The sequence below is a fragment of the Acipenser ruthenus genome, chromosome 5 (genome assembly GCF_902713425.1).
Source record: "Acipenser ruthenus chromosome 5, fAciRut3.2 maternal haplotype, whole genome shotgun sequence".
In the NCBI taxonomy this organism is placed as follows: Eukaryota; Metazoa; Chordata; class Actinopteri; order Acipenseriformes; family Acipenseridae; genus Acipenser; species Acipenser ruthenus.
Genome location: NC_081193.1, coordinates 23,019,644 through 23,045,478, shown reverse-complemented (window position 1 = coordinate 23,045,478; position 25,835 = coordinate 23,019,644). Strand labels below are relative to the sequence as shown.

At 38.3% G+C, this 25,835-nt stretch overlaps 1 protein-coding gene across 4 annotated transcripts in view; it reads right to left on the bottom strand.

The window, feature by feature from the left end:
* Nucleotides 1–3,268: 3,268 nt before the first annotated feature.
* Nucleotides 3,269–25,835, bottom strand: part of LOC117403108 (ras guanyl-releasing protein 3-like) — a 39,773-nt gene continuing 17,206 nt past the window's right edge. For 3 of the 4 annotated variants that reach the window (XM_034005076.3, XM_034005075.3, XM_034005077.3), the window contains exons 2-17: nucleotides 24,399–24,590; nucleotides 23,780–23,882; nucleotides 23,322–23,384; nucleotides 22,365–22,496; nucleotides 21,688–21,835; nucleotides 21,108–21,281; nucleotides 20,502–20,618; nucleotides 19,491–19,766; nucleotides 17,038–17,118; nucleotides 16,496–16,609; nucleotides 15,776–15,891; nucleotides 14,836–14,983; nucleotides 11,930–11,966; nucleotides 10,339–10,488; nucleotides 9,084–9,460; nucleotides 3,269–8,824 (exon numbers count right to left, since the gene is read on the bottom strand). In XM_034005076.3, the coding sequence (XP_033860967.1) occupies nucleotides 8,816–8,824; nucleotides 9,084–9,460; nucleotides 10,339–10,488; nucleotides 11,930–11,966; nucleotides 14,836–14,983; nucleotides 15,776–15,891; nucleotides 16,496–16,609; nucleotides 17,038–17,118; nucleotides 19,491–19,766; nucleotides 20,502–20,618; nucleotides 21,108–21,281; nucleotides 21,688–21,835; nucleotides 22,365–22,496; nucleotides 23,322–23,384; nucleotides 23,780–23,882; nucleotides 24,399–24,468 (2,115 nt within the window). In that variant the 5' untranslated portion in view covers nucleotides 24,469–24,590 and the 3' untranslated portion in view covers nucleotides 3,269–8,815. Of the gene's footprint in view, nucleotides 8,825–9,083; nucleotides 9,461–9,956; nucleotides 10,034–10,338; nucleotides 10,489–11,929; nucleotides 11,967–14,835; nucleotides 14,984–15,775; nucleotides 15,892–16,495; nucleotides 16,610–17,037; nucleotides 17,119–19,490; nucleotides 19,767–20,501; nucleotides 20,619–21,107; nucleotides 21,282–21,687; nucleotides 21,836–22,364; nucleotides 22,497–23,321; nucleotides 23,385–23,779; nucleotides 23,883–24,398; nucleotides 24,591–25,835 lie in introns of those variants that run through there. The other variant, XM_059023841.1, reaches the window with a different exon arrangement.

Below are 25,835 nucleotides of genomic sequence, written 5' to 3'. Positions count from 1 at the left end.
GGCAGACACATGGCAAATGCCATTTAATAGAGAAAGGTTTAAGGTACTGCAGGCAATAAAAATGTGCATTATAAATATCATATGGGAGATACTGAAATTGAAGAAGGAATCTATGAAAACGACCTAGGAGTTTATGTTGACTCAGAAATGTCTTAATCTAGACAATGTGGTGAAGGTATAAAAAAAGCCAACAAGATGCTCGGATATATTGTGAAAAGTGTTGAATTTAAATCAAGGGAAGTAATGTTAAAACTTTACAATGCATTAGTACGACCTCACCTAGAATATTGTGTTCAGTTCTGGTCATCTCGTTACAAAAAGGATATTGCTGCTGTAGAAAGAGTGCAAAGAAGAGCAACCAGAATTATCCCGTGGTTTAAAAGGCATGTTGTATGCAGACAGGCTCAAAGATTTGAATCTATTCAGTCTTAAACAAAGATTCAAGCATTCAAAATCCTAAAAGGTATAGACAATGTCGACCCAGGGGACTTTTTTGACCTGAAAAAAGAAACGAGGACCAGGGGTCACAAATGGGCATTCAGAACAGAAAATAGGAGTCACTTTTTACACAGAGAATTGTGAGGGTCTGGAACCAACTCCCAAGTAATGTTGTTGAAGCTGACACCCTGGGATCCTTCAAGAAGCTGCTTGATGTGATCTGGGATCAATAAGCTACTAACAACCAAACGAGCAAGATGGGCCGAATGGCCTCCTCTCGTTTGTAAACTTTCTTATGTGAAGGAAAAAGCTCACTAAAGACAGGTGCTGATTCAAAGATAGAAATACAGTATAAGCAACCAGTAGGGGGATGCATTGGTGTATTTGTATTATTGCTGTGCTAATGGTGTGCTTAAACTGCGGGGATTTATTTACACAACTGTTTTGTTGCAAAAAGAGATTATGTAACTGTTCTTTTATATTTGTTTGATGTAGTCAATCAAAGTACCAGACAATGCAAAATAAGATGGAAAAGCAATATATTGATCAACAAGCCCTGCATTTAAACTTCCACAAGGGGGAGTGTTGAACTGGGTTTCTTTTTTAATGCTGACCTTGAAATTGATTTACTGTGGCTGCCATGCAATGAACATGTGACTTTGTAGATTTCTGCAAAGAGACTGTTTAAGTTATTGCCTTCATGTCTGATACAAGTAGATACTGCAGCTGTTTTCTTTGAACTTCTTTCTTTCCATTACAGGTGGTGTCCAGTTGAAATTAACCATTTCAATCTGCTGTGACATCCCCCTTTGCTTATAGGCTTTGTTTTTGTTCTAGTTTGCACTTATTATAATACACTATTGGTAGCTTTTGTATTGATTTGCTTGTTTTAGGTGTGATGTCACTGGAAGTAAATAAGCTGGTTGTAACTAGGATTTATGCAAAGGAAATGATTAAGACCGTCTCTTATCGACGGAATGTACATTGTTGTTTGTATTGAAGCATGTGACTGTTTGAAAGCTGAAGTTATTGCTGTTACTCCAGCTGCTGAACACAGATACGCAAAGCGCACAGATTTAAACCCTTATTTCCCAGCTGTAAAACAGTTTGCATAGCGAGCGTGCCAGTTTAACTTTTTTAATCATAGGGCATAAATCGGCGTTAGCAATTTTGTGGTTTGTACAGTTGCTTCAACATATCTTGTGAATTTGTTTTCATGTTTTTTGTGGAACAAGGAACACAGTAATTGTAGAGGTAACACTGAATAAAGGGAGTGTTTACACTGCATGTGACATTCATGATGACTTTGGGGCTCTCTCATGACTTCACAGCAGTCTTTGTTCAAAAGGAATAAGGGAAAAGGTTATTTTGGGATTCTTAAATCATAATATATTTTGGAGGACCAAATGGGTTTATAAAAAGTGATGGCTTCTTGAAAAACAATTACAATCTTTATAAAAAAAACTACACAAAAAGGATCATTAGTGCATGTGAGTAAACAGCATATTATTAGTGCAATCCATAATCTATGTAAATAATGACACATTGTAATTGATATGAGAACATTGCATGTGATACATTTTTCATTGTTTTATTTTCTCTGTATTATAAAAAAAAGTAAACAAAGAAGTATATTCTAACTGGGGTCACTAAAACAATGCGAAATGTCTTTAAAACTATACCACAATGACTTCATCACTGTAAATATTAAAAAGAATAATCATTTTCATATTTTTTAATTCATCAAAACGCTCACAGACAAACACAAACCTGCCCCAGCATGGCTTACAAACTATACCACACAATTAAAAAAAAAGTATGAAAACTTGTTCATGCTACTGAAAAAGCGTCACCAACTCGGGCAACTTTCATTCAAACAAGGTTGTAAAGCACCCAAAATTTAAAACCGGTGGAAAATCCGAAAGAAAAGGCTGTTGGAATGATAGTTTTTCGAAATAAAACTTTGAATCACTAAAAAAAATAAAATGGAAGCATGAAGTTTCTGAAAACATTTATAAAAACATTCTGAACACTAACACCTTGATGAATAGGGGAGAGTGCCACTTTAATGAATAGACACATGTTACATGTTTCATGCCTCTTAGGAAAAATAGCTAAAGGTTTGGGGCAGTGAGAGTCACATATTTTAATTAACTACTGAAATGAGGTCGCGCACAGCTATATGTTAATTCTATAAGAACACATTGCCCCAGGATAATTTAAAATCTTCCCAGGGGTTCTTTACATAGAAGGCCAGTCATAATTAAGTAATATATACAGGTGCGGGTGAGGGCATTTTCATGTTGGATGCAGGTGTGTAAAACACATTGCTGACGTCATTATAATACTTAATATATGTAACCCAATAGATTCTGATGTTCTTTGCTGTTCATGTTGAATACACGTGGTCTGTTGGACTTGGCGTACATATCAATATAATTTATTTTAGCAGCTGTCTAAACATCTTCTGTGGAAGTTGCCATTTTGGATAGTCTAGGCTTGGACACATGTTTTCTAGTTTCTAGACAGCAAACAGAAGGAAACATGTTTGTGAAAACATGTCTCCCAGTATAAGCTGGGCCTAACACCTGAAAAGGGAAGTGAATGTTAGCCGTGCTATATTAAACCTGGAATGGCCATTGGTATATGAAACAACACTGTATCGAGCCTCTAAGGCCAGCATTGAATTTTGTGCTTAGAACAAAGAACGGGCTCCAGTTAAATACATCTGGTAGCTATTTTCTCCAATCAAAAAAATAAATAAATGCATGGACATTACAGGGTTAATTATGTTTAAAAAATACAAATAAGACCAAAACAAAAACAACACTGGGCTTTCATCGTTTTATTGAGTAACAGATCTGGATGATTCATACAATTAACAGAGATCAAGTACAAAAAAAAGAAAGGTCAGAAACAGCATATTCTTAAAATCTTTACAAAAAAGAAATCTCAACCACAGCTGTTCCTGTGAAGCTCTGGCTTTGGCAGGAAGGTGAAGAAGAGCATACAGACACAATTTACACAGACACAGTGGTGGGGGTCATGGGAGACGGATCAGTAAAGGAACTGGGATACTGGGAGCTTTGGCAATGATGAGTAACCGACTAACCAAGGACGTTTTTCGGTGGGTGCTTTTTTCCTCTTCATTAAATACCTATTATACATATTAAATACATTTACATTTAAATGTTTTTTTTTTTATTATTATTATTATTTTTTATATAGAATGTGATTCAATAGGGGTCTGTTTTAATAAAGTATATACACTTCTCTGCCAATTTATTAGAAATGTGTTTTCTCATGAATTAACAACAAGCAGTAATGCTGGGTACTTGTTGCTTGTTTTGTATCCTGGATGACAGCCACAGGACAGTTCCCTCAATATTTAAGGATCCCATGTAACTTACAAGGTGCCTTTATAGACAGCCTCTTCTGACAAACTCTGATCAGAAGCCGCTGTCTATGCTGTTAACCAGACTGGGATGAGAGGCTGGGATATATTTTTTTACAAGTGATCCACAGCTTCGCTTGTCTATTTAGGTGCGTCAGAGAATACGTTCACTTAGCATGCAAATCGCAGGACAGATTTCTCTCTCTGGTCCTAAACTGTATACAGTATTTGACTTTTATGTCATAACTGTTGCCACGTTAAATCTTTGGAATACCTACATACCTATTAAACCGTGTGTCTCTTATCCTGGTGCAGTACATCAGTTCCCCTGTAGGAGGTGCTCTCAACCTATTTGTCTACACTGACCCCTGCTGGTGAAAATTGGAATATCTTTTTCTCAGCTAGAGCTCACTTTCAAGTCAAAAACTTAATAACTCTCTGGCGTCCCCCTCCTAGTTCATTTAGAGCAGTGGTTCCCAACCCTGGTCCTAGGGACCCTCTGTATCTGATGGATTTCATTCCAGCTGAGCTCTCAATTACTTAACTAGACCCTTAATTAAATTGATAATTTGCTTAATTAGACCTTTTTAATTGTTTTCAGCTCTTAAACCCCTGATTTAGAAGAGCAACGTATGTCCACCATGTGATCTCAATATTTTCAGCTCTCAGTAGGTTCATTTCCCATGTTCCTATCACGAATGGCAGATTCAGTGTAAGCTAAGTAAATATATGGCCTGAAGAAAAAAAAAAAAAGTCTCAGCCAATTTATTGGTCCATTGAAGTTGATAATTATTTTCTGAGTGTCCTACATATGTATGTTATACTTAATACAACTTAATGGAGTACGGTACAGAAACTTTCTGTTCTTTTTTTTTTTTCTCAAAAAAAATCATCAAATTCTGATTATTGTCTTAATTAGACTAATTCGACTTAGCATGATGAACCGTGCTTATTTCACACATTTTTCAATTCAATTAAAACACATCAAATGCCTTAAATAAATAACAGTATGTGTATATGAATACATGTTGTGTTTTTTGTTTTTTTTGACACATTACAAGAGCTGTAGTGCATTACCTGGCTGCAAAACCAGTGATCCCCAGGCAGTCCAGAATACATAATAATAAACAGAACAACTTCAAGCATATAAATATAAATGAAATATACAGGAAAACTAACAAGCTTAACAGAATGTTACAATCGGTAATTATTAATATTAATAATAATAATAATAATAATAATAATAATAATAATAATACAAAATAACATTCTACCTCTTCTATAAAAAATACAGAAATTACTTTTTTTATATATATAAATAAATAATCTGCTTCTAAAATAAACTTTAGTCCTAAGAAATATCCTTACTAGCCAGAGTAAAAAGACATTCATAGCCCTGATTACCCAGATCAAGGGAGATACATTAATATATTTCTTATTCCACTAGTGCTGATAGTGACTAGTCAAGTATGTAAAGGAGTTGTTATCGGGACTTTGTAATCCACTTAGCATTTACACTTCACAAATAACAAGACATCTTCAGTACAAGGAAGTAAATGACGAGCGATTATATGTTGCTAGTGTAATGAACAGGAAAGAAAATTGGGTTTAAAGCAGTGGTTAGCACTCCTTTAATCCAGAGATCATGTGGGACAATGTGACAAAGCCACAGTTCAGTAGGCAGATGATAACATTTGGTTATTTTTCTGCCCTTCGTGTAAGATTATTAGCATCTGTAATAGAGTCCATCCATCTCGGAGAGAATAGAAAGATCGACCATTAACAGCACAGCCAGTGACCCAGATCCATGCATGTTAATTCCTAATCTATAAAACTAGAAGTAGAATTCCCCACATTTACATATCTCTAATAACGCCAGTTATCTTTTTTTTAAAGGTGCTACTGTCATAGGCTCTTTAATGAACATTTATATATTTTTTTATCATACAATACTGAATAAGTCAAAAAGAAGAAAAAAAACAAACAAAAGAAACATGTAAGAAATGTCGGTTTTCAAGTAGACCAGCTAAATAAAAATGTAAAAGTACAGACTGGCAGACGGTGGCCCTCAAACACACATATTAACCCTGGCCCTTGCACCTGCTGAAGTGCTTTTAACTCTGCAATTCTGCAGTAGCACCTTGAATCCTAAAGATAGAATGCGTTTTATATACAGCAAGGACTTTGAACACACAAACCACTTGTGATGTCTTTAACCTGCTCTTTCAGTCAGTCCAGTCCAGTTCAGGTTCCAAACATGTTGTCAACCCTGGACCTTAACTGTTTAGTTTAACCTGCAGAAAGAGGCTCAATTAAACAAGCAAGGACTTGGTAAAACCAGCTGCTGAACTGGAATGGGACTGAAAGAAACACCACTGTGAATACCACTGTTTAAAATGTTACCCTTATTTGAAATTGGATCAAGAAAAAAAAAAAACTCCTTATTGGTCATTGCCACTCTACAACACACACATTTTTACATGCTGCAAATGATGAGTTCTATGTAATATATTCTGGACAGTGTTATCTAAATAGTTGCATGCCTGTAAAAGCATAGAATTGCAATTCACAAATTGGCACACTAATGCTTTACACTGTGTGTATACAGCCTTTCAGCACAAGCTATGGTGTCCTGACATTATAGGCACCACACTGTGACTATAGATACCACAACCTTTTCAAGTCTCAGATAGTTCTGTTTTAATGTAAAACACCGATTTCCGAGCCCCTAGTATGGTCACTATAGTCGAACTTTCAGCAAGTTCTCTTTATATGAATCATAAATACATTGTCAATCGAAACACCCCTGACCTGACCTGTTTTACTGGTTATAGGAGGACAGTGTGTAACTGACCTGGTAACGGGCTCTGGAGGGGTGCCGGGTTCAAGCTGCTCAGGCGTGTATGTCTTCCTGTAGTAGCCTCCTCGTTTAGAGAAAAGCAAATGGATTTGATTTAGCCAACATCCAGCAGTCTAGTAACAAACGGTTCCTTAAAACCAATAACCATTAAAATCAATAACCCTAATGATGCACTCCTGTATCTCTGAGCAGCATAGTTTATCCAATTGATTTAAACAGCAACAGTAGTGAGTGGCCCCCACACCACCAACACCTTTGCAAAATGAAGTTCATGGAAAAAACCAAAAAGACTTTGATGAAATCCATTTCAGCCTTTTTTACTTCTGGACTCCCTCCTTCAAAAGTTCTTAGTGCTAACTGGCAAAAGTGCAGATAATCAATACCTCCCTTGTTTAGATCAATCGAATAGCACTGTATGTTTTTAAGATTTTTAAGAATAGTAATTGCTACTTGAGGGCATGTGTCTGCTACCATTGCTGCTTCATGTCATAAACATTCAAGTCGCTCTTCTCTTAAACCATTAAGTGGCAGAATGTCCTATTTTATTCTTCTTCATTTGTATAAGGTTCTGTATTCACTGTGTTCTACTTCTATGTCAGTCTGTGCTGGTGAAAGACCTGGGCTGACAGGTCTCCACTGAGCTGCTCTGACCATCAGTCCTTATCTCTTCAGTTGTGTCGTTATTCTTTCTTTGGCACAGCCTTGGGGTTGTGGAACGCTCTTCAGGATTCCATTGTGTCATTGTCAGCCTCTCCGGCTTTAAAACTGCTGTTCAGCGTCATCTGAGTTTGAGGTGAACTTGTTTTAGTATAAAACATAGATATATATTAATATCGTTATCTTTTTAATATACTTGTGTATTGTGTGTATGTGTGTTTTTATTGATATTACGTGGATGTATAGTAATTGTTGTATTGTTTATTATTGAGTATGGTCTGCTTAGGTCTCTCTTTATATTCGTGCTGCACAATTGAGATGTACCTGTGCTGGCCCTGTGGGCACAAAGTGAATAAACTAAACTAAACTAAAGGTTGTCTTATGCAGACAGTATGTATACAGTATTTTAGATGGTTTGTAATGCTATAGTACTTAATATTTATACATTCCAGTTGATGTATTTGTTGTGTCACAGTGGGGACAGCAGATCCTTATCTAATCCTACCGAGTGGCTTGTCCATGTTCCACATCACTTGGATATTGTCTCACTGGAAATGGACTGAGATATTTTTGTCCCGCCTCATAACAAAAATGTAATGGTATGACGTTATTGAATTCTACCCTCTTCCATGTTATCTTATAACAAGGGAGCAGTTTTAGGATGGTTAGTACATTATTTGTCAACAGCACATGCCATTTTCACATGTCATTATTTCTTTGCCTTCCTTTGCTTTCCGATACATACATCTGATCATCTTATATACATACCTGTATCATCACCTACACTTCAGTTTTTAAATTCCCTCAACTTTGTGCTTCACAACATTCCTCAGTCTTTCATCGCTTCTATTCTTTCACTTCCCCTCTTATAACTCTTGGCATTGAAAACACTTTACAAAATAGAAACCTACAATGTCAACATCAAAACCTGGTCAAACCTCTAAAATTATTCCCTTGTTACACATTTGAATTTGAACTTCTTCATTTTAACAGTAAACCAACGAAGGGAATTTAAAACCTCTTGTCTACTCCTATCTATAGGGCATTTGTGCATACTGCATACAACTGTGGGATCATAAGAGTGTGTGGATATGAAAAAGTGGTTTGTGGTCTACAGTGGAGAAACATTTCTTCGCGTATCCAGTGGAATGAGATGGGAGCTCCATAACAGTTGTTAGAGTGAAAACTCCCCTGTTGAGCTCAATGTTTCAGTTCTCCAATTAATGCATCTCATCTGTGAAACTATGCCCATGCACCAAGACATAGCATGAGCCTCTTCTTTACGTTGTATGTCCCGTCCCCCTTCTTGGCAATGTCACTGTGATGGGAACATGGCTGGTCTACCACTGTTCCACACGGCAAAGGTCTTTGTTACCCAACATATCCCACCAAGTCCAGAGAGCTGGCAAAGTTGACTTTTTCTGTCATTACCACGGGCCCTTTCCTTATTCCTTAATGGCAGTAAGTCAGCTATCCTGTAAATACAAATGCAAATACAGTTACTTCCTGTACCATACAGTAAAGTACAATTAACTACTGTATATACAAGCCTTATTTATTGTATCTGGCATTCAGACTGAGTTCTGTGCGAGAGCTGGTTATGATTATTGTTAATATTATTATCTTCTTGACAAACTAAATGGATAACAACATGCTTAAATAGTTATTATGGTGTGTTGCTCATCTTATCCCCTAAACTACTGTTTAAATGTTCCAATTGATAGCACCGCTCACCTCTGAGGGTTCCTGTCTCTCCTCTTCCTGCACGTCCATTCCGTTCTGCTCCGCTATGCTGACCGTGACGCCCTTTTCCTTCGTCTGTGGCTTGGCCTGCGGCGCCGCGTTCTCCCAGCGTGCAAAGCCCTTGCTCTTGGAACTCTTGCCGTGGAGCTTGTACCTCATCTTGGGGAAGGTGTGTGAGCCGCTGTCGCCGCCGACCCCCCAGCCTTGCTCATGCCACATCGTCTCCGTCTGCGTGGCCTGGCTGGTCGTGGCTCTCTGGAGCCGCACTGAGATTTTCCGAGCCGAGCCCGTCATCAGAGTGATCGACCGCCCGTCCAGGTCCTGCCTCTTGCCCGTTACGGCAGGAAACTTAAACACCTCATCTTGAACTGTGGAGGTGATAAAAAGACCTCTGAAAATACCTCTCCCATTATTTACTTTCCTAACCTCACCCCAATCGACACAGTCTTATAATGAAAATACTACTGGAGTGGTCTTTAGTTGGATAACAAGCTGTGGGGAAATCAATGATTCAATAAAAAGCCCACAGTGAGCTGTTTATCGCCAAGTGTTACCAAGCTGAATGGATGAGCTCAAGCCTCAAACGCACAGCTTTATAGTTGCTTATACTACATAACCATGGCTAAAGCATGTGCTAATATAACCCAAGCCAAGCGACCATATGCTAATGCAAAGTAATATATATCTGATTTGAACTTGCATGGCCTTGACCAGTCTAGACATCTGAGGCTTTCTGCACATTATTAAAGTCTGAGATAACTAATATAGAGACAGGTCTGGAGCAGGGTTTACTTTAGTTCTCTCCCAAAATAAAAAAAAAACACACTACATCTCCAAAACAGTTTAACTTAAGCCTAGACCCACAGGCTCTCCAGGCTGAATGGTGGTTTGAGGACAGCAAGCCTTCATAGTAGGTCTCCCAAAGGTTGCTAATGTTGATTCTGTAAATACATTTAGATTACATTTGTGAATTGTCTGCTTCTGCAACAGCTTTTTAATATACCTTTGTTGTCATACTGTCTAGGTGGGAGAATTAACATCTCAGCAGTATCACTATATTAGGAACAAACAGCACTGACAGTCTACTGCAATATTGCATCTGTGCAGCCACATCAGAACCGCTGTTCAGTGTTTGTTGCCACTGCTGGTAATGCTGTGGTCTGCTTGTGATTCTGATGTGGTATCCCAGTACATACAGTCTAGAAGCATAGTTAAAGTGCGGTATGTTTTATAAGCCTTTTCTTACCAGCACACTGTGGCAGGGAGGGACTGCTGGGCAGAGAGCCGTGGCTGCAGGAGGAGGGGGATGTGCTCCCCAGGGAGGTGCCTCTGGACAGCTTTCTGCATGCCAGCACAAGCAGCTCCTTGCATTGCTTATGGCAGTTCACACCGCAGTCTGCAACAAAGAGTACTAAACCAGTGACAGGGGAATCGGGGCAACAACAAGCCACCATTAAAGACTGACAGCCTGAAGTCCAGCCGGACGTCAGTAATATTATACACTGCATTAAAGCTGCCTTGTGCTGCTGTAGTGCTGTGGTTTTATGCTCACATTAATTATTCAGTGCTTAAGCTTTATTTACTGGGTGATAAAATATTCAGAAAAGACTTTAAGAGGCCACTGCGTATGTGGATCACAAGACTTTGTTTTTCCAACTAGTGCTTGAACATGTTTTGTGCTCTCTCATTCAGTACAATAGACTGAACTTAACGTTCCTGTAGCTTCCCCCTATTTTTTTTTTTATAAGAACACATTTGTCTTCCCCTTCCACAGTGCTTTCTGTTTTCTGTGAATTGCCACAATAGTCGAAACAGACCTATTTCCTGTCATTCCATGTAATCAAAAACATGTTTAACAAGATCTCACACAGCGAACGTTTACCTTAATTAGCAGAGGCACTTCACCCTTTCATGCATGGTGCCTTCATACGGGGATCGATAAAAAAAAAATTATATATATATTTTCTTGTTTTTATATGGAGACATATGGAAGATGCAAATGCATGATAGCCTCATAGGAGGATGCCATTTTTTTTACAATAGAAATAAAAATACAAATTCTCTGTGAAAAATATATTCCTTATGTGTCGAAAACTTTTTTTCAGCTATTTAAAAAAAAAAATTGAAGGATTAAAAGGTTAAAGGAAACACAAATACAGAATAAAGTTAGAGAAATGCTGATAACAAGAATTTCAGCATCCAGAAGTATAAACTTTCAAGAAAGACTTCTAGTTGAAATGTCAGTCATAGAACTGTATCTGTTTCTTTTAGTATTTAATGTTTTAATCGACTCTCTCATTTGGCAGTTGATTGAGTTTTACTTCATATCATCTACATGTTCCTAATATTTCATTTCTTACTGTTTAATATCCTATTATGTATGTTCCATTGTTCCTCTCTGTTTTCTTTCCTGCTTAGATCATTGATATATATCGTTTTATTTGAAGGTGTGGTGTGTAAAATACTAAGTGTTCTCCTCATTACTTATGTACTGTGGTATATTAGAAAAGTCTGCTTTGTTAAATAAGTTAAAACGTTATATACCTTTTGGTTATGAGGCACGTGTAGTGTGCACCTCACTACTACTTTGCTGTAAAGATTAATATTCATTAGAAATGTACCACGGGCAGTAACTTTGTTGGAAAAGTGACAGTAGACATTTTTATGCTGAGAACTGAAATGAGGCACAGCTGCTCATAATGTGTTAAAACATCTTTTATTTCTAATAAATAAAACTCTTTTTATAGACCCTTTGTGTTCTGTGGTGCCTTGCCTTCGCATAGTTTGGTGTACTTTGTGTTCATGAAACACAGGCTTCACTTTAAGGGGGCGCTTACCTTTGCACTTGTATCCTTGTTTGATTATGCCCCAGAGCTGCAAAGGAGAAAAAAAAAGACAAAAGAATGTCCGAGAGTGTAGTAAGGAAAGCCGGAAGGAAATGGATTTCATGGAGAGGGAAGCAGTGATGGCTGTTGCTGCTGCACAAACAGGACGTAGCTGCTCGCAAACACCCTTCCTGTCCGCTACACACGAGCCAGTGAGCTGCCAGTAACAGACCCAGCAACACACTCCCTCTGCATTCCTGCAACCTGTGAGGGGTGCAGTGGGGCAGCAACACACAGCAGGGCTCCAAAGGTTTCATTTTGTTATCAATTACCAGTTCCCTCCCCAGCATAACCATGCATCAACACAGTACAGTAGCTCAGTATTATAGAATATCGCCTGCATGCACAACATTTTTTTTTCTTAATAGGATCTGGTGAATTTTATCTATAAAACAGATTTCCACAGATATTCTTAAAGGCCTCTTCTTCAAGTTTATACATGCACAGAATCTTAATAGGGGATTTTTCTTGCCATTAATCAGCATAAAAACATTATCAGAAGTCCCAGAGATCATGACGTAGGTGAAGCCTATTTATCATGCTATAACACTATCGACTAGTTTCACAGACCCTGAATATCTCTAGTCTTGGATTACCTTACCTAAATAAACATGGTGTAGTCCAAGATTAGTGCTAATCGGGGCCTGTGAAACTAGCCTTATAAATTCACTTCTTGTGTTACAAGGAATAGAGTCCCACCAGAGCCTCACACTTGCATTCCAAGCTACAAATAGGATACTACTATACGTGGGGGTCAGGTGGAGTCAGATTTTTGTGATACTATTGAAAGGTAAGAAAATGTACTTAAAGTCTTGGGTCCTTACAAATCAAAAACACCTTGTCGATTACTTTTTGTTATTGCAGTTGTGCACATGTGAGGAAATAACCATAAGTTCTGTGTTTTCTTTTTGCTGGACCACATTGAATGTGATTTTTTTTTAAAAACTTTACATCAATTAAGTTTTGTTCTCTTGGATTTATGTGCCACTAGAACCCCTCAATGGAATTACAGCCTTACTATGTACTGCTATGGCCAACATTTTGCATCACATACAGTGCCTTGCGAAAGTATTCGGCCCCCTTGAACTTTGCGACCTTTTGCCACATTTCAGGCTTCAAACATAAAGATATGAAACTGTAATTTTTTGTGAAGAATCAACAACAAGTGGGACACAATCATGAAGTGGAACGAAATTTATTGGATATTTCAAACTTTTTTAACAAATAAAAAACTGAAAAATTGGGCGTGCAAAATTATTCAGCCCCTTTACTTTCAGTGCAGCAAACTCTCTCCAGAAGTTCAGTGAGGATCTCTGAATGATCCAATGTTGACCTAAATGACTAATGATGATAAATAGAATCCACCTGTGTGTAATCAAGTCTCCGTATAAATGCACCTGCACTGTGATAGTCTCAGAGGTCCGTTTAAAGCGCAGAGAGCATCATGAAGAACAAGGAACACACCAGGCAGGTCCGAGATACTGTTGTGGAGAAGTTTAAAGCCGGATTTGGATACAAAAAGATTTCCCAAGCTTTAAACATCCCAAGGAGCACTGTGCAAGCGATAATATTGAAATGGAAGGAGTATCAGACCACTGCAAATCTACCAAGACCTGGCCGTCCCTCTAAACTTTCAGCTCATACAAGGAGAAGACTGATCAGAGATGCAGCCAAGAGGCCCATGATCACTCTGGATGAACTGCAGAGATCTACAGCTGAGGTGGGAGACTCTGTCCATAGGACAACAATCAGTCGTATACTGCACAAATCTGGCCTTTATGGAAGAGTGGCAAGAAGAAAGCCATTTCTTAAAGATATCCATAAAAAGTGTCGTTTACAGTTTGCCACAAGCCACCTGGGAGACACACCAAACATGTGGAAGAAGGTGCTCTGGTCAGATGAAACCAAAATCGAACTTTTTGGCAACAATGCAAAATGTTATGTTTGGCGTAAAAGCAACACAGCTCATCACCCTGAACACACCATCCCCACTGTCAAACATGGTGGTGGCAGCATCATGGTTTGGGCCTGCTTTTCTTCAGCATGGACAGGGAAGATGGTTAAAATTGATGGGAAGATGGATGGAGCCAAATACAGGACCATTCTGGAAGAAAACCTGATGGAGTCTGCAAAAGACCTGAGACTGGGACGGAGATTTGTCTTCCAACAAGACAATGATCCAAAACATAAAGCAAAATCTACAATGGAATGGTTCACAAATAAACATATCCAGGTGTTAGAATGGCCAAGTCAAAGTCCAGACCTGAATCTAATCGAGAATCTGTGGAAAGAACTGAAAACTGCTGTTCACAAATGCTCTCCATCCAACCTCACTGAGCTCGAGCTGTTTTGCAAGGAGGAATGGGCAAAAATTTCAGTCTCTCGATGTGCAAAACTGATAGAGACATACCCCAAGCGACTTACAGCTGTAATCGCAGCAAAAGGTGGCGCTACAAAGTATTAACTTAAGGGGGCTGAATAATTTTGCACGCCCAATTTTTCAGTTTTTTATTTGTTAAAAAAGTTTGAAATATCCAATAAATTTCGTTCCACTTCATGATTGTGTCCCACTTCTTGTTGATTCTTCACAAAAAATTACAGTTTCATATCTTTATGTTTGAAGCCTGAAATGTGGCAAAAGGTCGCAAAGTTCAAGGGGGCCGAATACTTTCGCAAGGCACTGTAGAATTTTAGGATTTAGACATAATTTAACATCATGTAATCAAAGACAACTAAAAACACCTCAAAAATGATGGTGTACAAAGGCGAACATTCTTTTTGTGTCTGCGTGTAATAACTTAGTCATATACAACCTAAAAACAAACAAACATGTTTTTTACAACAAAAGCAGTACGTACAAATCCTGAACATTGCTCACAGAATGTGGGCTTGAGATACGTCATCTCCTGAAAGTTGTGGATAAAGCCGGGTCCCATTTTATACTGCAGTGGGGAGTTGCCTCTCACGAAGAAGGCCATCATTTCATCTTTACTAATTAGACCATCCCTGTCAAAACAGAGAGACGTGTGATCATTACTGAGCACTCAAAATTCACCTGTTTAAACATGCTGCTTTGTTTACTTGCTCCTGCTAATTGCAAGCTATGTCCTGCAATGCACTGTCAAGAGAAATAATCACATGAAGCAATCTTCAAACCTGTGGCTAATTGCTGGCTCAGCTCAGAGACTGAGTTTTTGAGAGTAGATTTGTAAAACTGGCATAAAGACTTCAGCCCATCACATAGGTGTGCATGGCTAACACTGGCAGCCAGGACAGCCTGTAATTCCTTCCGAGGAAATTGTGGCTACAAATCTTCAGTGTAGGCAAAGAATTGCCTACACTAGAGTCATCACTGTGTGCAGTATTTGATACGAAAGCTATCTGCCCACTGAGCATCTACCATCAGCTCGCTATCAGTCTGTAGCCTGTCTTGGCCATTGTGACTGAAACTGACTTGCAGCAGGGATGTCATTTGTAGTACACATTATTATTATTATTATTATTATTATTATTATTATTATTATTATTATTATTATTATTATGATTATAATGATGATGGTCTAATGTTGAATGATCTTACTTGTATGTGCCTTTGTTTTTGGTTCCAGTAACTCTTATGCAGCCATGACTCAGAATTAAACCTTGGCAATTAAAATGACTAAACAGGTTCATTTGAAACTGCCTTAGGAAACTTGGCACACAAACTTTATCTTCTCGTATTTTCAACACCATGTCTTTAGGCCTAATATTGTTTTAACAGCGATTATTGTAATAATGTTGGGAAGAGTTAAGACTCACTGGTCCTTGTCCAAGACACAGAATGAATCTAAGAAAGGGAAGTTGGCAGCGATGCTTTCAAAATCCTCTTGAGAGATGTAGCCATCATGGTCGTGGTCATAGTTCCTAAACACAGACTATAAAAAAAGGAATATATATATATATATATATATATATATATATATATATATATATATATATATATATATATATATATAGCATTTCCATTAAATTAACATATTTCCAAGAAGAACATATTACCAAAGAGTTGAAATGTGACGGACAACGGATCTGTCCATTGTGAGATTATTTATTCTATATTACAAATATAATCTAATTTCAACAATGAGATTTAAACTTAAAATGGTTACTTTTGTTAATCAATCTACCTTTTTCTTATAGAATGTATACCATTTTTCACTTAATTAACTGATGGTTCATAAGTTATTGAGTAAGGACCTTCTTTACCTCTAGTCATTGAGAGTATCATGATCTGGGGTTACACAGAGGCTGTTTGCTTGTCTTTCCAACTCACCTCTTTGTCTTGTTTGTCAGACTTACAACCCTCCGGTCAAGAGTCCAGAACCCTAACACTACTCCACACTGCTGCATGTTCCTGATAGCTCTGATTTTGTACTCACAGCCGTGTCAGGGAAATCACAATACAATGGACCTCACTATACAGTATACATGCTTTAATGGGGCTTTAATATAAACTGGAAACAATAGCCTAATACTTACATCCACTACTTTTCTAATGTGCTTGTTGATGACGGTGGGGTCTTGTTTGGGGGCCACTCCAGATGCCCAGTCCAACGGGACCACGGGTTTGTTGGGGGTTGTTGGAGAGGTAGGCTGTTGAACATGATAACAGGAGATGTGTGGCAAGCATTACTCTTTTGTTCAAAACTTACCTGAAAGGGTTCTTTAAACACTTTCATAGCTGATCTTCGTGAGTAGTTTACCCTAACATGTAATACTCAGAACAAAATATAGAGCTTGTTTCCTGTATTTTAAAACATGTTCCCATGCAGTCTCTGCCATTGTCTTTATATTTCTCCATCTGATATAAGTAGAGTCATTTCATGTTCCCTTTTGTTTGTATTACACCCAGAGCCACACTGACACGACTAGACTTTTATTGATCAGACTAACACAAATTATAACTGGACTTACCGTAAGCCTTTGTATAGTTGTCCAATGTACTGTAAACTTGGCCAAAATGTTCCCTCAACATCATGCACAATAAGCAGCATGCACGTGTGGAGACAAATAGAACTCACCTGGGATTTGGGATTGCGAGGCTCACGAAGCAAGGAAAGTTCATAAATCTCATCTTCAGTATAATACAGATCTAAAGAAAGCTAAGAAGATTAAATGCTCTGTAGAATCACTCTGCATAAATGTAAAAAGACCTGAAAGAAGGGGCAGGGAGACCTTTAAGCAACCTTTTAGGGTTTTTAAATATGGAATTGATAATAAAAATGAAGTGTTTCCTTATAGATTCACATTGATCACTGCATGTAACATCAGGGATGGAAATAAGCCTTCTACTGCATAGCAGTTTCACCCATTCCAGGTAACAGGTTATAGGTAACAAGCTCAGGTGAGTCTTATTAAACTCATAGTAAAACCAAGAATGGATCAGACTGCTGTGCAATGGGGGTCTTATTTCCCTCCCTGAATGTCTTTAATTGTAACTTATTAAGTTTCTTGTCTGTGCTATACCTGGCAGGGCAACTTCTCATACCCTATAAGAACATAAGAAAGGTTACAAACGAGAGGAGGCCATTCGGCCCATCTTGCTCGTTTGGTTGTTAGTAGCTTATTGATCCCAGAATCTCATCAAGCAGCTTCTTGAAGGATCCCAGGGTGTCAGCTTCATCAACATTACTGGGGAGTTGGTTCCAGACCCTCACAATTCTCTATGTAAAAAAAGTGCCTCCTATTTTCTGTTCTGAATGCCCCTTTATCTAATCTCCATTTGTGACCCCTGGTCCTTGTTTCCTTTTTCAGGTCAAAAAAGTCCCCTGGGTGGACATTGTCTATACGTTTTAGGATTTTGAATGCTTGAATCAGATCACCGCGTAGTCTTCTTTGTTCAAGACTGAATAGATTCAATTCTTTTAGCCTGTCTGCATTCGACATGCCTTTTAAACCTGGGATAATTCTGGTTGCTCTTCTTTGCACTCTTTCTAGAGCAGCAATATCCTTTTTGTAACGAGGTTAATTGATCTATTAAACCATTTTTGCCATTTTGTTTTAGGTTTAGATTTGTCTACTTTTGGGATGTAATTGTTTTGCGCCTCTAGTACTACATTTTTAAAAAAAACAGCCATCCTTTTTCTGTGGATGTTTTCTCTATTTTACTCCAATCTACTTCTGTTAGTCTGTGTTTCATACCTTCATAGTTTGCTTTTCTAAAATTGTAAACCTTAGCTTTAGTCATTACTTTGGGGGTTTTAAAAATCACGTCAAATGAGACCATGTTGTGGTCTGAGTTTGCCAATGGTTCTCTGACCTCTGTTTTAGTTATTCTGTCTTCGTTATTTGAAAAGACTAAATGAAGGCATGCCTCCCCTCTAGTCGGTGCCTTGACAAATTGCGTTAGGAAGCAGTCATTTGTCATTTCCACCATTTCAATTTTGTCCGTCGTGCTCCCCAAACGGGTTTTCCCATTTTATATGGGGGAAGTTGAAATCCCCCATTAGTATGGCTTCTCCTTTTCTACACGCATTTCTAATGTCATTGTATAACAGATTATTTTGCTCGCCGTCTGAATTTTGCGGTCTATAGCATGCTCCTATTATTATCCCCTTTGAATTTTTGTCCATTATTCTGACCCATATTGATTCGGCGTTGTTTTCTTAAATTGTTATTAAAAAATGTGACAGAAGGTGATAGAGGGCTTCTCTTCAAGTAAATATCTTCAGCTCCTGTTTTCCTTTTCATTGTTCTCTTGCAATTTCAAAACAAGGAATAAAGTTTGTTTGAGGAGGTAGAGGGCTGATACCCCAATTCCCCAAAAAGCTTATTCTCAAACTTTATTCTCAGTATAAAAATGTCAAAAGAGCAGTTTAAGGGGTTATATCCACAATATTTTATGAGAACATGTATTCTATATACTTTTCTGCAGCTAGGGGGAATCAAACACATCTTCCCCACCTGCTTAAGCTTTTTCTCAAGAGCAACCACGCATTATCCATGTCCCATTGCCACGCAAGCAAAAAACTACATGTATATAAGTAGGCAATGACTTAGAGCAGGACTTCCCAACCCTGGTGCTGGGGAGCCCATGTGTCTTCTGGTTTTCTTTCTAACTGAGATCTCAATTACTTAACTAGACCCTTAATTGAACTAATAATTAGCTTAATTAGACCTTTTTAATTGTTCTCAGCTCCTAAAAAGTTGCGGAGTTCAAGTCACTTATAAAATGTTATAGCTAACTTGAAATCTGCAACTGTTTAAGAGCTGAAAAAGTTAAAAGGTCAAATTAAGCAAATTATTAGTTCAATTAAGGGTTTATTTAAGTAATTGAGACACATGGGTTCCCCAGGACCAGGGTTGGGAAGCCCTGACTTAGAGTGTACGAGGAGATAACAGCCTTCTGAGCGGATAAAAGAGACGTTGCCCTTAATCACTTGTAACACAATGCTCCCTGCTGTGTGCCCGTTCTTACTTGTAAGATTCTACCCACATTCTTGAGCTTGAGCATTAGATCTCTGAACAAACTTACTGTCAGCAGGTAGATCAAGTCCATGTTGGGCTCCACTTGCGCATTGGTGCTCTGCAGTGACACCAGCTCATTAAACGTGACGTAGAGCTGCTGCATCTTCACAATGTTCACTTTGTCCTCATCTATCCAGTCGGGAAAGACCACATGCATGGCTATCAAGTCTTTCAAGTGAACGCCCAGAATGGGAATCTTAAATCCTTCACAGTCTGCAAAGGCCTTGCGGTAGGTGCAGTAGTTCCCATTGGAGGTGACCAGCTCTGTCATTTCGTTCCACATCTGCGGAAGAACAAAGAAACATGGAGAACAAATACGATTTATTACACACAGTGAAACCTGAATAAACTGTTGCTGCTGGAGACAAGGGGCTGTTTATTCAGGGTGCCTCATTGAAAAATGCATCTGTTATCACAGCGAGACCAGCTGCTACTTTAAATAAAGTTAGGCGCCCCTGAACAGAAGGTATTTTTAAAACTAAATGATGTTCCTTAAATGAAGCTCCGTACTGCTTGGCAACGTGGAGTAATTTGGAACAGTGTGAGTCAAGGCGAGAACTCTCAGCACTTGTATAAATATGCAAGGCATTTTTTTTTTACATCTGACCTGAAAACAGACGGTTGTCTTTAGTAACTATAGTGTTTTATTATGATTTAATTTAGTGTTTTCCAGTGTTGTCTGTATAATACTATTTTAATCTTTTGCTGCTTTGTTTTTAACTTCTTTTGAATTGCATGCATGCTATTGTACAACAGTTAAGGACGGCTTGCATTAAAAGGTACTATACATTTCCTATCCTGTTAATGCTGCTGTTGCAATGCTATAAATAGGAGGCACACAGCAAGGGTGTACCTCTGTGACTGTTCTCATTGTAGCTGGCCTGAGCTGCTATTCTCCCCTTTGCATGTATTTAATCTGTTTGAAGCACGTCTTCAGAAACACGTGGTCGACAGAAACAGGTGTCCTAGTGAGACAGGTGCTCTTTAATTCAGGGTTTACCTACGCACTGTTTCCTACCTTTGTAACTTCAGGTGAGAGGTGAGAGTGGGTCTCTTTTAGGCGAGAGATGGAACTGTGGCTCAGCCCACCCACCACCGCCATCAAGGTGTTGAAATTCTGGAGCTGAAGCAGCTTCTGCAGTGAAATTCACAGAAAAACACATGGTTGCAATGTTAATTGGTCAATTCAGCCGAATTTATGTGTTAAAACCATACAGAACTAAATCTATCAAACATTCTTGCATGATTATATATATATATATATTACATCTGAAAAAGGAAAACGGCTGTGAACCAAGAGGAAGAAAGAAAAAATATGTTTTGCCCAGAAGCCCTTGGCGAAACTAGATTGGCCCGGGCAAAACTAGACTCGACAGTCCACCGGGTTTCGCCCTTAACATATATATATATATATATATATATATATATATATATATATACACAACACAGATTATTGAAGTTCACTTGGGTTACAGTATTCAGTAGCATTTTTTATACAGGGCACAAATAAGCCCTAACAGTGCATCTGATGACACCAGGCAATGTTTGTATTTTTATACCCTTACCTTGTTTATGTCCGTGCCAACAAGTTATAGTGTTCATGTTTGCTGTGTAGTCTTCCTACCTGAGCCACATAGATGAATTTGGTGATGACCTCTGCTCTGTGCTGGGGAGTAGGTTTGCTGAGCACCATCAACTGCACCCATTGGGAAATGCCATTAAAGAGCGCGATGGACCTTTCTAGTGTAGCGTTATCCACCAGGCAGCCATGGATCACATAGCTTTGATAATCTGTAAACTAATGTCACACCACAGTAGTACAGTCAGTGCTGCATTAAATATACAGCATGCAAGAACAGTATGCAGTGAATAGTAAACATGATCTACTGTAATTAGATATGTTAAAAATGTAAAAAGAGCCAAGCTAGGGAGTCAGACATTTAAAAAAGTGATATGTAGTTTATCTATACACAGGCTTAACCTCTTCATGCTGGTGTGTGATGCTCTGTGCATACCTCACTGGGAGGCAATGATTTGAGTGTGGTTGTAAATTGAGGCGACGTACAATCTGTGAAACCATGTGTCCTATTAATGTAAATTAACAATGCATGCTTCCCAAATATAAATATAAAGGGTCCAATGACAGAAAACCCATTATTTCTACTTGAGATGCACCTCTCCCATGATGGCTGATAACGACTCACCGATATCCTTCTGAAAGACTTATACTCCAGGAAGGTGAGGTGCTCTGCTAGCTCCATGGGCTCCAGGTGATCGAACAGCAGGGACACTTTGCCTTTTTTAGACTGCTTTTTCCTCTGAGTCACCCTCCTCATCCAGTCATACGACGGGCTGCAAAAACAAGGGTTTTATACAGTTATGTAGTCAGAACAAAACAAACAAACAGTTTTTGTGGTTATTTCATACTCTCTCACAGCTGACGCTGTTTCACACAAAAGTGTCTTTGTGTTAATAACCAAATAGTCAGACAAAATACAGTCTTGGTTATCCATCAAAGAACCTTCAGATTTCAAAATGCATGTTAAAATCTTAAAGGTATGTTATTTTTCCCATGCTGCACAGAGCAACATTCTGAGAATGTTTTACTATAAATATTAAGATATTTCCAGAACTTTCACAGTTATGCAATGTTGATTTGAATAGCATTTAATACTGTTGTATCCCTTGTACTATATACAGTATTGTACAGTTCCACATTTTTTAAATGCTTTAAACCTAGAACCTGTACACCCACACCTACTGAATACATTCCTTATGGGCAAGCCAATTGCCCCATCCATGCTGAATGTCATAAATGAGCAATTTGCCCACAGTGGAAAATTGGGTTTGCCTGTAGACTCTTTGTCAATGAGATGCTTACATGCTTGAGATGTCAATGAGTTTGATGTGTTCATCATAGCCAAGCTGAGCAGCTACTTCCCTGAATTCCTCAGTCAGGTGAATCAATCCCAGATCCAGGTTGAACTCGGCAGGGAACTCCACAATCCAGTATCTGTCATGACAGATGGAGAGCAGAAGAGACCTTTAAAAATGCCGCGCAGGGGGCACATGATGGATTTTAAATGAAACGGTCTCAATTCCACTGAGAAGCTTGGTAAAACGTTTCACTGAGACCTCTGAGACTAACACTGCTATCACAGTGACATTTTTCATGGCTTTATTACTGAAGTGAAGTGGGCTTAGAAAAAGCCACTAGGAGGGGTGTACAGCTTTAACAACTGCCCCCTCTATAGTCGTGGTAGCTGTGAGATAGTAAATGGGAATCCCCTTTACAAAGTCAAGGTTTTACAGAGGGGACAGAAATTACAGCTGCACACTCTTACCCACTTCATCTTTCAAACCACCTCACTTTTGAAATGATCAGACCCAGTAAATACATTAAGAAATCAGGCATTTTTTGTTCATCTGTGGTAGATAACAATAAGCTAAATAAAAGAATACAATGAGTGGGCTGGTTCAAATAGAATGGTAAAACACATTTATTAACAGAATGCCACAATGAATTGGCATCTCAGCCCATTGAATTTACTGGAGAGCCAAGAGCTGGAAAACGAACTGCAAGCCATACGGTCCAAAGACGAACATCTTACTATTCAACTAAAGAGCAATCTCTGTAGGTTTTAAGCTAATGTCAGTATTATTAATTCATCAGATGTAGATCAGTCAGCTAGAATGAGAAGAATATAATGTAGGCTATATATAATAAGGGTCTGTGTGAGTCTATAGCAGATCATACATCACTGAACAATGAACAAGCTCTTAGCTGACTGACTGACATTACATACACTGTTGCTGTGTATGTAACATTAACACTTACCTTATGAAGTAGCAGATTTTGAGTCTTGTCATTTTATAGTCTTCGTCAACACAGTCTCGATACGTTTCAAATGTCAAGGAACTTTCGATAGGTTATCATGGATATAAACATTTAAGACTTTTTTATGTTGCTGCAACAGGAACCAACTTGGCTGCTCTTAGGACTGGATTCATAAAAGGTTGTCAGTGTAATCTTTAGACACTTTAGAAACTGCTGGTGACTCATGAACCAATAAAAAAAATGATATATTTCAAAGCTGCTAAAAATAGACCAAGTTACACGTCAAACAAATACAAAAGGGCCCATGTCTAAATTTATGATTCCCTTCGCTGCCAAGCAACCCATACAGGACTAGTCTATAACACTAATATACCCAATATAGCAAGGATAAGTGATATACATGATATGCAGGATTTTAAAACCTGATTTTAATGTGTTGTTGCATCCTGAAAGGATATATTAGGAGAAGTTTTCCAGCCAGTTCAGTTGAAGTGAGGTACCAGCGATACATTAACAGCACCGTCCGTGGTAACTGGCTGCTGCTCAATTCTCCGTTGTCATCTAGGGAAACAGAAAACAGATTTGCAATTCATTGCGTTCAGGTTTCCAATCCTGTCCTGCAGGTGCATGTAAGTGAAACAGACGGAGATGAGCGACCCAGTATAGAGCCCTTACAGACACATCTCACAATGGCGTGAGTGTGGAAATACATATTTATTTTGTATTTAATAAACACAGCATTGATGATATGATTAAATCCAAATATAGCCTGAGCGTTAACTGGATTTGAAAATTAAATGAATTCGCCTTGACACCTTCACAACTGACCCCAGGAACTACAAGCAGTGAAAAGTGTCTTTTGAAAACCTCCCTTTGCTTAATATATATTAATAAAAAATGTGCTTTTGCCATATCATGTGTTTCTTTCAGACCTTTGTCTGACAGACCTACTCAACATAGAGATCAAGATAAAGATATTAAAAGTAAAACAAATAGCCAGTACCGTACCACAGTACCGATTTAACCTGTAAATTTATCTCCTGCAATGTCTCGAAATAATATGGCAACTGCACTTACCAAAAGCCTCAATGCAGGCGTTTAACAACTTCTCCAGAGTGGCAGCTTTCCCCAGCGTTGATGATCCCATGGTCCTTCAGCGGTTGTCAAAGCACAAGAGTCATTTTCCCAATCAGAAAAACACCTCTGCTCGTGGTGAGAAATTAGCAGCTCAAAACAAGGTCTTCTCCACCAAATCCTTTCAAGCACACACTGCAATGAGAGGGAAGGGAGAGGGTTTATTTTTGGTTATTTGGTAATTTACGCTGCCTCATGACTGCTGTAATGGCAATTTCATTGTTTACGCTCATTTCATAATTGTAACAAAGTGAAAAACCACGAAAATATCATGTAGCCTCCACAGTCGCAGTATCCATTCTAATGGATTTTGGTGCTTTTATTATAATTCATACTTGGTGGGTGGAGGCAATACACATTCTAGATCCCAGAACCACGTACATGAAAACCTAAACAGTCTTTTGTTTCGCATAATTCACCTGCTTTAATTCATGTTGATATTACCACTCAGGAAAATGTATGTTATGAATGCGTTATTTATTTAACGTTTGCAAACAATTTCTTTAATTTCTCCCTCTATTGTATAACTCTTAGTGTAAAAAAAAAATACAATAATGCTGCATACTGAAAGAAACAAGCCAATAAAAAAATGACGCATGGTTTATGCATGGGTTCCTGTAAACCCAAACCCACAGCACTGCAATGTGTTGCACCTCATCCTCAAGGTGGCATTCCTAATTTACTGCAGGATTATTGAAGTAAATAATGCAAAGATGCATTATTCATGCAAAGATCTTGGTTGCTACATTGCTGTAATTTTCAGGCACTGCAGGCTGATTGAGGTCAGATGCATTGGCGTGTTACAGCTCCTGGAAGGCGGGACTAGTTTGATATGATGCATAAGACCTGAATAGGCCTCCCTCACAGCTAGAGATATGCAAGGTATAAACAACGACAAGCCAGAAATCTGTATATACAGTATATCATGGGAATAGCACAGCCCGAAGTGGTTTATACCGATTATAAAATGGCTATTTCAAAGTAAATTGTCATTTGGAGGAAGAAAAATAATTAAAACACTTTTTAAATAAATAAAAAAATACATTTTTATTGTGTGTACATCCACAGTGTTATATAGTAACAAAAGACAACACATTTAATTTGTATTCAAGAATTCGCTTTAAATTTTACTGTATTATAGTGAGGAGTATCTAGTAATACATTCAACAGAGGAACACCAAGGCATGGTGCATACAGCCAATATATATTTGATGCTAGATGTCCAGATGTTGAAATATGACCTAATAGTGGTACGTATTCAGTGTCAAAGATCTCATTGACAAAAGTATATACAGTCTCCTGGTAAGAAAAAACATTGTTGGAACTACCCGACCATGCACATCTGGGTTGTCCATCTACAAGATTTCAAGTGTTCTTTGC